Here is a 12,726-nt window from a genome sequence, read left to right on the forward strand (position 1 = left end):
CAGCCCTGCTGTGACCTCACGGCTGTGCTGAGGCAGCGTGGAGAGGGCTCTCAGGGCGCTTGTGGAGAGCCGCTGGAGCGCAGTCCCAGCCCGGGCTGAGCCCACAGCTCTGCCCTGTTTTCCGGGCGCTGTCACAGGGGCAGCGAGGAGCTCACAGTCCCCCAAAACAACAGGAAACCAGAGCCAAGGGATTTCGGACCTCCTCGGGTGCTGTTAGCAACAGCTCATGAGGCTGAAGAGTGAGTGGTTTCAGTCTCGAGACTCAAGTGCAAGATCCCCTCCTGTAGGCAGCTTCCAGGCTGGAGCCCCGTTTGGTGCCTTGGGGGACCCCAGGGCTAACGAGTCACTTTCACCTTACGGGAAAGAGGAAGCCGTTACTTCTCCATTTCTTCTTCATGCGAAATCTAAGGGAATACTTTCTGTCAGGTCCTCAAAGAGCTAAGTCATAGAATCATAGAATCGTTTAGGTGGGAAAAGACCTTTAAGATCATCGAGACCAACTGTTGGCCTAGCACTGCCAAGTCCACCACTAAACCATGTCCCTAAGCACCACATCTACCCGTCTTTGAAATACCTCCAGGAATGGGGACTCAAGCACAAGGTGCTGGCCTCTCCACATCCCTCTGTAGAGCCCTCCCACCCTCCAGCAGATCAACACTTTCGCCCAGCTTGGTGTCGTCTGCTATTTCACTCGATCCCCTCGTCCAGATCATTGACAGAGATATAAAACAGAACCGGCTCCAATACTGAGCCCTGGGCAACACCACTTGTGACCGGCCGCCAACTGGATTTAACTCCGTTCACCACCACTCTTTGGGCCCGGCCATTCAGCCAGTTTTTTACCCAGCGAAGAGTACACCTGTCCAAGCCATGAGCAGCCAGTTTCTCCAGGAGAATGCTGTGGGCAACGGTGCCAAAGGCTTTACTAAAGGCCACGTAGACAACATCCACAGCCTCTCCGTCGTCCATTAAGCAGGTCACCTTGTCACAGAAAGAGGTCAGGTTAGTCAGGCAGGACCTGCCTTTCATAAACCCATGCTGAGTGCGCCCGATCACCTGCTTGTCTTGTATGTGCCGCGTGATGGCACTCAGGATGATCTGCTCCATAACCTTGTGCGGCACCGAGGTCAGGCTGACAGCCCTGTAGTTCCCCGGATCCTCCTCCCGGCCCTTCTTGTAGATGGGCATGACGTTGGCTAACTTCCAGTCAACTGGGACCTCCCCGGTTAGCCAGGACTGCTGAGAGATGATGGAAAGTGGCTTGGCGAGCTCTTCTGCCAGCTCCCTCAGTACCCTTGCGTGGATCCCGTCCGGCCCCATAGACTTGTGTGTGTCAAAGTGGTGTAGCAGGTCACTAACCATTTCCCCTTGGATTATGGGGGCTTCGTTCTGCTCCCTGTCCCTGTCTTCCAGCTCAGAGGGCTGGGTACCCCAGGAACAACTGGTCAATCAATAAAACAACTGGTCAATCACTCAAACAGAACAAATATTCTCTTAAATTATTTGACATGCAAAAGGAAACCTCGAGAGAGCACACGGCGGGTATATGCTGCCTGACCGTCCTAGCGGCCTTCTGCTACATCATGATGTGACTACATCAGTGGAGAAAGGAAGCGCTACGGACGTCATCTCTCTGCACTTGTGTAAGGCCTTTGACATGGTCCTCCACAGCATCCTTCTCTCTAAATTGGAGAGATACGGATCTGTTGGATGGACTGTTTGTGGGTAAGGAATTGGTTGGATGGTCCAGTCAATGTTAATGGCAGTCCCTGCCAGGTGAAAGCAAATCTCTCCCTATCTGTCCCCGATATGGGGAGCCTAAAAAGAACATATCCTTCCCACCTACTATTGCCATTCACGGCAAGGCTTGTTCGTTGACACAACGGGCTGTCGCAATCAGACCAAGAGCAGCCGCAGCGAGCAGTTCAGCGGCGGTGTTCAGGGCTCTGTCATCTAGCGCTAGTCACCACTTGCCATGAGGTCTCTCTACCGGCCATGCAGGAGAATTGTAGCGGGAAGGAGACTTGACCACGCTTCCCCGTCCTTCCAGCTCTTTTCAGGAGCAGCCCGGATGGCATCAGAAGGTGACTTGTATTGTGAGAAAAAGGGGCAGGAGCTGGACCTCATGCTACTGACCTGTTTGCAACAGGTTCACAGTCAGGGATGTGCTGATGCGAGGTAAACTGTGGGGCAGAGCGCGTGGTGCCCCTATCTCCCACGAGTCCACCCACGACTGACCCTTCAAGGCATCCACACCTAACCTGTTACGGGGACCTAGAAGTAGGGCCGGACTGTCCGTCCATTAGATAGAATTAATTTAGCCTTGACCAGTGGGTGGGTGGTGATTTGCCATTACCACCTACAAGAGAAACTCTTGGCTTGCTAAGTGGAGGCTGTCCTTTGTTAAGTGTCCTTACCTACCATCCATATTTGGGCTCCTGTGTCAATGAGGAATGTTGTAAAGTAGCAGTCACTAATGGCCGCCATCAGCTCAGGACTGGGAGCCTGAGCAGTGGGGGCAGCGGCCCCAGGGATCAAGCTCTGACCCCAGTTTCCTACATATTGGCAGTGGAGGAGGTTCAGCGCTGATGGGTTCGGGCACCTCCCCGGGCTCACACCCCTCACATCCGCTGGCTCCCGTGTCGTACGGTGTCACTCCATCGCCTGACACAGACCCCGGAGGACAATCGTGAGGAATTCATGAGGGAAACCGGGACCAATTGCCATACAACGGGAGTTGGCAGCCCATTTAACGGTCTCGTGGAGAGCCCTTTGTCGAACCACATCTTCCATCACGGGTCATGCTCAGTGGTGACTGAGGGTGCTCCCCAGTTTCCCCTTTCTGCTTTCATCTTTTGCACAGAGACAGGCTGGGTCTTTCCTGTTATGTAGACTCATAGACTCATAAAGTCATAGAATGGTTTGGGTTGGAAGGAACCTTAAAGATCATCTAGTTCCAACCCCTCTGCCATGGGCAGAAACACCTTCCACTAGAGCAGGTTGCTCAAAGGCCCCGTCCAACCTGGCCTTGAACACTTCCAGGGATGGGGCATCCACAACTTCTCTGGGCAACCTGTTCCAGTGCCTCACCACCCTCTGAGTAAAGAAGTTCTTCCTTATATCTAATCTAAATCTATCCTCTTTCAGTTTAAAGCCATTACCCCTTGGCCTATCACGATATGCCCTTGTAAAAAGTCCCTCTCCAGCTTTCTTGCAGGCCCCCTTCAGGTACTGGAAGGCTCCTATAAGGTCTCGCCGGAGCCTTCTCTTCTCCAGGCTGAACAACCCCAACTCGCTCAGCCTGTCCTCATAGGAGAGGTGCTCCGGCCCACTGGTTGTCTCCGTGGCCCTCCTCTGGACTCGCTCCAGCAGGTCCACGTCCTTCTGAGGCTGGCAGCCCCAGAGCTGAACGCAGCATTCCAGGTGGTGTCTCACGAGAGCGGAGCAGAGGGGGAGAATCGCCTCCCTCGACCTGCTGGTCACGCTTCTTTTGATGCCGCCCAGGATCCAGTTGGCTTTCTGGGCTGCAAGCGCACATGGCCAGGTCCTGTTGAGTTTCTCATCAACCAACACGCCCAAGGCCTTCTCCTCAGAGCTGCTCTCTACCCATTCTCTGCCCAGCCTGTATTTGTGCTTGGGATTGCCCCAACCCATGTGCGGGACCTTGCACTTGGCCTTGTTGAACCTCATGAGGTTCGCACGGGCCCACCTCTCCGGCCTGTCAAGGTCCCTCTGGATGGCATCCCTACCCTCCAGCGTGTCGACCGCACCACACAGCTTGGTGTCATCGGGAAACTTGCTGAGGGCGCGCACAGTCCCACTGGCCACGTCGCCGACAAAGATGTTAAACAGTGCCGGTCCCAAGACCGACCCCTGAGGAACGCCACTTGTCACTTGGACATCTTGCCGTTGGCCGATCTCCACTTGGACATCGAGCCGTTGACCGCAACTCTTTGAGCGCGACCATCCCGCCAATTCCGAATCCACCGAGCGTGGGCATCCACAGCTGCGCGCGGGCGCGGAGCTCAGCTAGCGCTGGTGCCTCGCGGTGTTTGCTGTTGGTACCACCCGGACACTTGTGCGACAGCTCTGTCCCTCTTTATTTGGAGGGAAATGGCTGATCCCAAAGCTGTTGGGGGGGGTTTCTGTCAGCGCACCCCCAACCCTTGCCCTGGCGGGGCTGCCTTCAGCGCTTGCCGGAGGGCCGGAGCAGCGGGCTCGGGGGGCGGGGGGCCTGTTTCTGCTGGGGCTGGGGCTGGAGGGCGCTGGGCTGGTTCCGCCACAGCAGGGCTTCTGGGGACGGGCTGGCGGGGCGCAGGGGCCTTGGGGAGGACGGGCTGGGGGGGCGCGGGGGCCGTGGGGAGGACGGGCTGGGGGTGTGCGGGGGCCGTGGGGAGGACGGGCTGGGGGGCGCGGGGACCATGGGGAGGACGGGCTGGGGGGGCGCGGGGGCCGTGGGGAGGACGGGCGCGCCGGTGTTTGAGGCCGGTGTGGCGGCTGCTGGCGTTGGGTCTGGCTCTGAGGGACGCTGGGGCGGCTGGTTCGGCTCTCAGGGACGCTGGGGCGGTTGGTCCGGCTCTCAGGGATGCTGGGGCGGCTGGTCTGGCTCTCAGGGACGCTGGGGCGGTTCGTCCAGCTCTCTGGGATGCTGGGGCGGCTGGTCCAGCTCTCTGGGATGCTGGGGCAGCTGGTCCGGCTCTCAGGGATGCCAGGGCGGCCGGTCCGGCTGTCCGGGCGCGAGGGGCGGCTGCCAGTTTCCCGCTGGGCTCCTGAAGCTGCAGAGAGCTGCCTGTGGAGGGAGGAGGCTGCTGAGGCCCTCAGCTGCAGATGGGCCACAGGGACTCTCCTCCACAGCACGGCGCAGAGCTGGCAAGGTTCACCACCGGGGGCTGAGCTGCTGGCACAGCTTGGCCGAGGTGGACACCTGCACCTCGTGGCACCACCGAGCCCCAGCAGGGGCATTCCTCCCGGCAGGTTCACTGGTCAGGAGCGGGAGCTAGCGCACGTCTCGCTTTCTACGGTAATCTCATGCCCCTCTCTTTCTCTTCCTGACCTTGCTTTGCCTATGCCTGTTGCTCCTGGGGGCTGCTCTTGTCCAGGCAGGGTCAGCTTGAGCTAACACTGGCTCCAGCCAGAGCGGGCTCCCGAGAAGAACACCCGGGAGTTAAGACACCACTTAAAGCCTCTGCCAGCAGCAGAAGCCTTGGCAGAGTTTTTTGGCCAACCACTAACTCGCCGCTCGACAGCAGCCTGACTAGAAATGCTTTGTGGCTACAAGCAGCCATTGAAGGGGGGGAAAGCAACGACTCACTGTTTTCTCTTCCTCCGCCGATGGATCCAAACACAGCACAACGCTATCGCAAGTGGCACGGAAACCACGGCTGCTCCTGTGCCTATCATACAGCGCCTTCGTATGTCTTGGGGACACAAACCACTTGTGATGTTCTGGGGATCGTAAACCCTTGCGGTTGTCTTGCCGAGCACATCTGGAGGAGCAATTTGCGACGTTAGGCCATCCTGTGCACCACTGGTAAGCTTGCAGCACGTTTGATATGGCCGTGAAGTTCTCTGTTTCCCCCCAGTGCTGGTGCCTGGAGGCACGCTCCCACCCTTTGGCACAGGTTGTCCCACCGACCAAAACTCGGAAGGCCAGAAGGAGAGCAGGGGGAGGGGAGCACAGCTGCTTGCCCAGTCGCTCCTTCGAGGGACACGGGCAAAAACCATTCCTGCAGCAGGCAGTGCCACCCCCAACTCTCCCTCGCCCCAGGCCAGCTCCCACAGCCCGAGGGGACAGAGTCAGGCCTTCCCAAGAGATGCTTGAGCCTTGCTCTCCCCCTTCTGCCTTTTCCCCAGCACGGCACCGCTTGCAGCCGCTCCCAGGTTTCGGGACTTGTCTCCCACTTAGGGAGCTCAGCAAGACTGCTCAGTACCTGAGTCCGTTTGAGGAAATCCATATACCCTGCTGCGCTGGTCTTCTCTGGGCCTTGGCAGCACTGCCAAAAAGCAGAGACGACAGGGAAAGCCTCAGCATGGCTCAGGCACAGAGGATGCAGGAGGATGGGGAGGTTCCCTCTAAGACCAAGCCCAGTCTGGGAGTCAGGGCATCGCTCTGGACCTCAGCTGACGGGAGGGATCCCGCTCTGTGCTGCTCTTGTGCCCTGGGCCTCTAGGGACTCAGGGCAAGCTCTGGGATGCAGCTAGAGCGGGAGGTACGTTCGTGCAAGAGTCACGTTTCCCATCATCCGCGGAACATGGTCCAGATGCCTCGAACCCAAAACACTCCCAGCTTTGGCTGCTGACGTGACGTGCAAGAGCGGGCACTGGGGGAAGAGCCTGCTGACACACAGCCATCCTGATGGGTGACACTGGCTGACCACGGGACAGCAATTACCTGGCGTGCCGGCGGCTTGCATCGCCTCTCTTTCTTCAGCAGAGACTGGCAGTGAGCCACCGCTTCCTTCCGGCAGCGCCTCCTTCTGCACAGCCTCTCGGTCCATCTCTTGAAAAAGCAAGCGGGACAGTTGGATCAGATGGAACTGTTCCCCATCAGGGAGATGGCATCTTCAGGAGGCAAGACTTTCTTTGAGAAAGACATTGATAAGGTTTTGAAAAAACGCCTGGGCTTTTGGGGCTGCGCCTAGTCACTGCTCCAAACACCAGCCACGCCTGACCTGCTGGGAGACCAGGCAATTGCACGTAGTGCATTCTCCGCAAAGTGTAAGGCGATGCTAAAGGCCTTCCTTCAAAGAGGACGGGAAGAAGCTGCAGCCAGGCCAGGCGGGGAAACAGCCCTTCTGAGAAGGGCTCCTCCGCAAGGCCCTCATGCCCTTCCCTGTAAGCACCAGCAACGGTCACGTTGGTCCCATCCCAGCTATCGCTCTGCAGACGGGAAATGGAGCACAACCCAAAAAGCCTGCCCAGTCAGCATCTCCACCTGACTTCCAGCACTAGGAAAGGGCAAGCAGCATTGCCTGGGACCTCGCTCCCGCCTGGAACTGGCCCAGTGTCAAGCAGTGCTGCGCGTGAGCCCAACACAAGTTCAGCCCATGCCAGGCCCTCAAATCTGCCTACCGACATGTGCACAAGCCACCTCCGAGCCCTACTGGTCAAACTGGGGCAGCAGCAGCCCCTGGCACTCGGCCTGAACCACGACTGGCAGCAGAGGCTCTGCACCATCTCTGTGGCTCGCCAGCACCTGCAAGGCGTGAAAGCCAGCATTGCTGCTGCGAGGCTCCGATCGAGCCCTTCCTGCTGTGCCGGCTACAACGTGTGCAGACGTGTATCTAAATCCTCCGGTTGCCGAGCCTCACGGCTAAGGCAGAGTGAAATATACCCACCGTGTCCTCTCTTCAGTTCCTCCAGGATTTGCCTTAGGACCTCAGATGGCTCCGGGGACTTTCTTCCTCCTTCAGCTTGGTACTTTGCTCTTGGAGGACCTTAACAGAAAGCATTTGGTTCAACTTCACACGATTAAATTACAGAAAAGCAGTGCACAGCCTGCAAGGTCAGCAGAGACCGACTACTCACCCCTGCGATGCCAGCCTGGCTCTAGCGCAGCATCCAGCTGAGGAGCTGGAAAAGTCCTCCCTGCGGGCTCATCTGTAACTAAACACCCAGAGAAGCTTCCGCCATCTATTGTGATCTACTGAGTCGCAGAAGCCGTAAGGGAATCACGCGAGGAGAGGGCGCACGCGTAGAGGCGCCTGGCTGGCTGACCCTTGGGCTTTCAGCTGGCAGCTCTCAAAGGGGGGAAAAAGCCGTGACGTACCCATGCCATCTGCCAGCGGCTCCGTCCTGGAACCCAAGCGGGAAGCTGGATCACCTTCGCCTACAGGCACGGCTGCAAAGAAGCGCAGGACAGAACAGCTCCCGTGACACAGTTCAAGATACTTCTTCAGACGGGAGCGGCAGTGAGTGCAATTCAAAGACGGGATTACTCCATGGCACTCATCTCTCCCTTCCACTCAGGAGCACGGTGCAAAGAGTTACCGCGTGCCTGCAGTGGCACCGCGCTGGGACGAAACGAACCGCGTGCGGAGCTGCCGGGAGGAAGGACTCCCTGGAGCTCACGCCAGCTCTAAACTCAACCCCAACAAGCCCGCTGGCTTGGCTGGCACCGGGAGCAGCTCAGGCTCCGCGGGGCTGGCAAAGACAGCTTTGCAAGGCAAAACCACTCAGCCCAACGCGTCCCCCCCCGCTCTTCTCCACGTCTGTGCATCGGCCACGGAAGGAGCAACGGGCATTTCACGGGGAAAGAAGATTAAAAGGTAAATGCTCCTTCCTCCCACTGACTTCCCTGTGGGATTGCTCTCAGGCTCGAGGACAGGCATAGGCCAAGAAGTCGGGAAGCCGTCGACCTTGAGAGGAACTTAAGGAAAATTGCACGTGAACAAGCTCTTGCCACGCTGTCAGTGTTTATTCTTTCAAGGGAAGGAACACTGAGAACTTACCTCCGGGATGCCCCAAGGGCTCCAAACCAACATCCAGCCGAGAAGCTGGATAAGCATTGCCGCCACCCTCACCTAGACGCAAGCACAAATGAGAAATGTTTCCATTGCATGCTGGGATCCACTGCTGCCTTAGTGAACTGCAGGCACTGGAGGGGGGGCTTCAGGTGACAGCGGGGGAGCCAGACGTAGGTGGAGTTTGCCAAAGCTGCAGAGGGGCCCAGTGACCTCCTGTCTGTCTCCTGGCAGCTCTCCAAACACTCTTTCCAGGCCACGTGCAACACCCCTCGAGGAGCGGATGGACCAACGTACGGCCCCTCGGGGCTTTCTTACTGGGAGAGTTCTCACGCACGCGGAGGAAACCCTCGCTAAAGCACTGGAGGGAAAAAACCATCATCCACACTTCCCGGGGAGAAGAGCCCACTGGCCCGTGAAAGGCTGCACCAGTGTCCCCCGCTTACCTGCTCCCTGCGCTCGCCACGGAGCAGCCCAGGCAGCCCTGACATGTAGGGCCACCAGGAGGAGGAGGATGAGGAGGAGGCGGCGGGCGGGGGCCATGGCCCCCTGCGCTCGCACCATGTTGCTGCTGCTGCTGCGGCTGCCGCTGTTGCCGCTGCTGCCGCTGCTGCTGCAGTTGGGGCCGGGGGCTGAGCGGTTGGTGCTTATGGCCAGCGCGGCACCGTGGGGCTCTGTGACCTCACAGCCCTGCTGTGACCTCACGGCTGTGCTGAGGCAGCGTGGAGAGGGCTCTCAGGGCGCTTGTGGAGAGCCGCTGGAGCGCAGTCCCAGCCGGGGCTGAGCCCACAGCTCTGCCCTGTTTTCCGGGCGCTGTCACAGGGGCAGCGAGGAGCTCACAGTCCCCCAAAACAACAGGAAACCAGAGCCAAGGGATTTCGGACCTCCTCGGGTGCTGTTAGCAACAGCTCATGAGGCTGAAGAGTGAGTGGTTTCAGTCTCGAGACTCAAGTGCAAGATCCCCTCCTGTAGGCAGCTTCCAGGCTGGAGCCCCGTTTGGTGCCTTGGGGGACCCCAGGGCTAACGAGTCACTTTCACCTTACGGGAAAGAGGAAGCCGTTACTTCTCCATTTCTTCTTCATGCGAAATCTAAGGGAATACTTTCTGTCAGGTCCTCAAAGAGCTAAGTCATAGAATCATAGAATCGTTTAGGTGGGAAAAGACCTTTAAGATCATCGAGACCAACTGTTGGCCTAGCACTGCCAAGTCCACCACTAAACCATGTCCCTAAGCACCACATCTACCCGTCTTTGAAATACCTCCAGGAATGGGGACTCAAGCACAAGGTGCTGGCCTCTCCACATCCCTCTGTAGAGCCCTCCCACCCTCCAGCAGATCAACACTTTCGCCCAGCTTGGTGTCGTCTGCTATTTCACTCGATCCCCTCGTCCAGATCATTGACAGAGATATAAAACAGAACCGGCTCCAATACTGAGCCCTGGGCAACACCACTTGTGACCGGCCGCCAACTGGATTTAACTCCGTTCACCACCACTCTTTGGGCCCGGCCATTCAGCCAGTTTTTTACCCAGCGAAGAGTACACCTGTCCAAGCCATGAGCAGCCAGTTTCTCCAGGAGAATGCTGTGGGCAACGGTGCCAAAGGCTTTACTAAAGGCCACGTAGACAACATCCACAGCCTCTCCGTCGTCCATTAAGCAGGTCACCTTGTCACAGAAAGAGGTCAGGTTAGTCAGGCAGGACCTGCCTTTCATAAACCCATGCTGAGTGCGCCCGATCACCTGCTTGTCTTGTATGTGCCGCGTGATGGCACTCAGGATGATCTGCTCCATAACCTTGTGCGGCACCGAGGTCAGGCTGACAGCCCTGTAGTTCCCCGGATCCTCCTCCCGGCCCTTCTTGTAGATGGGCATGACGTTGGCTAACTTCCAGTCAACTGGGACCTCCCCGGTTAGCCAGGACTGCTGAGAGATGATGGAAAGTGGCTTGGCGAGCTCTTCTGCCAGCTCCCTCAGTACCCTTGCGTGGATCCCGTCCGGCCCCATAGACTTGTGTGTGTCAAAGTGGTGTAGCAGGTCACTAACCATTTCCCCTTGGATTATGGGGGCTTCGTTCTGCTCCCTGTCCCTGTCTTCCAGCTCAGAGGGCTGGGTACCCCAGGAACAACTGGTCAATCAATAAAACAACTGGTCAATCACTCAAACAGAACAAATATTCTCTTAAATTATTTGACATGCAAAAGGAAACCTCGAGAGAGCACACGGCGGGTATATGCTGCCTGACCGTCCTAGCGGCCTTCTGCTACATCATGATGTGACTACATCAGTGGAGAAAGGAAGCGCTACGGACGTCATCTCTCTGCACTTGTGTAAGGCCTTTGACATGGTCCTCCACAGCATCCTTCTCTCTAAATTGGAGAGATACGGATCTGTTGGATGGACTGTTTGTGGGTAAGGAATTGGTTGGATGGTCCAGTCAATGTTAATGGCAGTCCCTGCCAGGTGAAAGCAAATCTCTCCCTATCTGTCCCCGATATGGGGAGCCTAAAAAGAACATATCCTTCCCACCTACTATTGCCATTCACGGCAAGGCTTGTTCGTTGACACAACGGGCTGTCGCAATCAGACCAAGAGCAGCCGCAGCGAGCAGTTCAGCGGCGGTGTTCAGGGCTCTGTCATCTAGCGCTAGTCACCACTTGCCATGAGGTCTCTCTACCGGCCATGCAGGAGAATTGTAGCGGGAAGGAGACTTGACCACGCTTCCCCGTCCTTCCAGCTCTTTTCAGGAGCAGCCCGGATGGCATCAGAAGGTGACTTGTATTGTGAGAAAAAGGGGCAGGAGCTGGACCTCATGCTACTGACCTGTTTGCAACAGGTTCACAGTCAGGGATGTGCTGATGCGAGGTAAACTGTGGGGCAGAGCGCGTGGTGCCCCTATCTCCCACGAGTCCACCCACGACTGACCCTTCAAGGCATCCACACCTAACCTGTTACGGGGACCTAGAAGTAGGGCCGGACTGTCCGTCCATTAGATAGAATTAATTTAGCCTTGACCAGTGGGTGGGTGGTGATTTGCCATTACCACCTACAAGAGAAACTCTTGGCTTGCTAAGTGGAGGCTGTCCTTTGTTAAGTGTCCTTACCTACCATCCATATTTGGGCTCCTGTGTCAATGAGGAATGTTGTAAAGTAGCAGTCACTAATGGCCGCCATCAGCTCAGGACTGGGAGCCTGAGCAGTGGGGGCAGCGGCCCCAGGGATCAAGCTCTGACCCCAGTTTCCTACATATTGGCAGTGGAGGAGGTTCAGCGCTGATGGGTTCGGGCACCTCCCCGGGCTCACACCCCTCACATCCGCTGGCTCCCGTGTCGTACGGTGTCACTCCATCGCCTGACACAGACCCCGGAGGACAATCGTGAGGAATTCATGAGGGAAACCGGGACCAATTGCCATACAACGGGAGTTGGCAGCCCATTTAACGGTCTCGTGGAGAGCCCTTTGTCGAACCACATCTTCCATCACGGGTCATGCTCAGTGGTGACTGAGGGTGCTCCCCAGTTTCCCCTTTCTGCTTTCATCTTTTGCACAGAGACAGGCTGGGTCTTTCCTGTTATGTAGACTCATAGACTCATAAAGTCATAGAATGGTTTGGGTTGGAAGGAACCTTAAAGATCATCTAGTTCCAACCCCTCTGCCATGGGCAGAAACACCTTCCACTAGAGCAGGTTGCTCAAAGGCCCCGTCCAACCTGGCCTTGAACACTTCCAGGGATGGGGCATCCACAACTTCTCTGGGCAACCTGTTCCAGTGCCTCACCACCCTCTGAGTAAAGAAGTTCTTCCTTATATCTAATCTAAATCTATCCTCTTTCAGTTTAAAGCCATTACCCCTTGGCCTATCACGATATGCCCTTGTAAAAAGTCCCTCTCCAGCTTTCTTGCAGGCCCCCTTCAGGTACTGGAAGGCTCCTATAAGGTCTCGCCGGAGCCTTCTCTTCTCCAGGCTGAACAACCCCAACTCGCTCAGCCTGTCCTCATAGGAGAGGTGCTCCGGCCCACTGGTTGTCTCCGTGGCCCTCCTCTGGACTCGCTCCAGCAGGTCCACGTCCTTCTGAGGCTGGCAGCCCCAGAGCTGAACGCAGCATTCCAGGTGGTGTCTCACGAGAGCGGAGCAGAGGGGGAGAATCGCCTCCCTCGACCTGCTGGTCACGCTTCTTTTGATGCCGCCCAGGATCCAGTTGGCTTTCTGGGCTGCAAGCGCACATGGCCAGGTCCTGTTGAGTTTCTCATCAACCAACACGCCCAA

The 12,726-nt window shown here is 57.2% G+C and overlaps 1 protein-coding gene across 1 annotated transcript; it reads right to left on the bottom strand.

Moving 5' to 3' along the window:
* Nucleotides 1–249: 249 nt before the first annotated feature.
* LOC148050183 (uncharacterized) lies at nucleotides 250–8,479 on the bottom strand. Its single transcript, XM_087744283.1, has 7 exons — nucleotides 7,769–8,479; nucleotides 7,528–7,605; nucleotides 7,338–7,436; nucleotides 6,392–6,499; nucleotides 5,312–5,486; nucleotides 4,506–4,789; nucleotides 250–353 (listed from the first exon to the last, which is right to left on the bottom strand). Exons 1-7 carry the CDS (start codon nucleotides 7,770–7,772, stop codon nucleotides 250–252), a joined length of 852 nt encoding a protein of 283 aa, XP_087600409.1. The 5' UTR covers nucleotides 7,773–8,479.
* Between the last annotated feature and the right edge of the window lie 4,247 nt (nucleotides 8,480–12,726).

The sequence above is a fragment of the Nipponia nippon genome, unplaced genomic scaffold, assembly GCF_047370975.1.
Source record: "Nipponia nippon isolate SJK-2023a ecotype South Korea unplaced genomic scaffold, ASM4737097v1 scaffold_9, whole genome shotgun sequence".
Taxonomy (NCBI): Eukaryota; Metazoa; Chordata; class Aves; order Pelecaniformes; family Threskiornithidae; genus Nipponia; species Nipponia nippon.

Coding starts and splice junctions, on each gene's coding strand:
- LOC148050183 (XM_087744283.1), bottom strand. Junction 6,500..7,337: donor GGAACTGAAGAGAGGACACG/GTGGGTATATTT, acceptor TGCTTTTTCAAG/AGATGGACCGAGAGGCTGTG. Junction 354..4,505: donor CCCTCAGAGCCAGACCCAAC/GCCAGCAGCCGC, acceptor CTTTCCCGTAAG/GTGAAAGTGACTCGTTAGCC.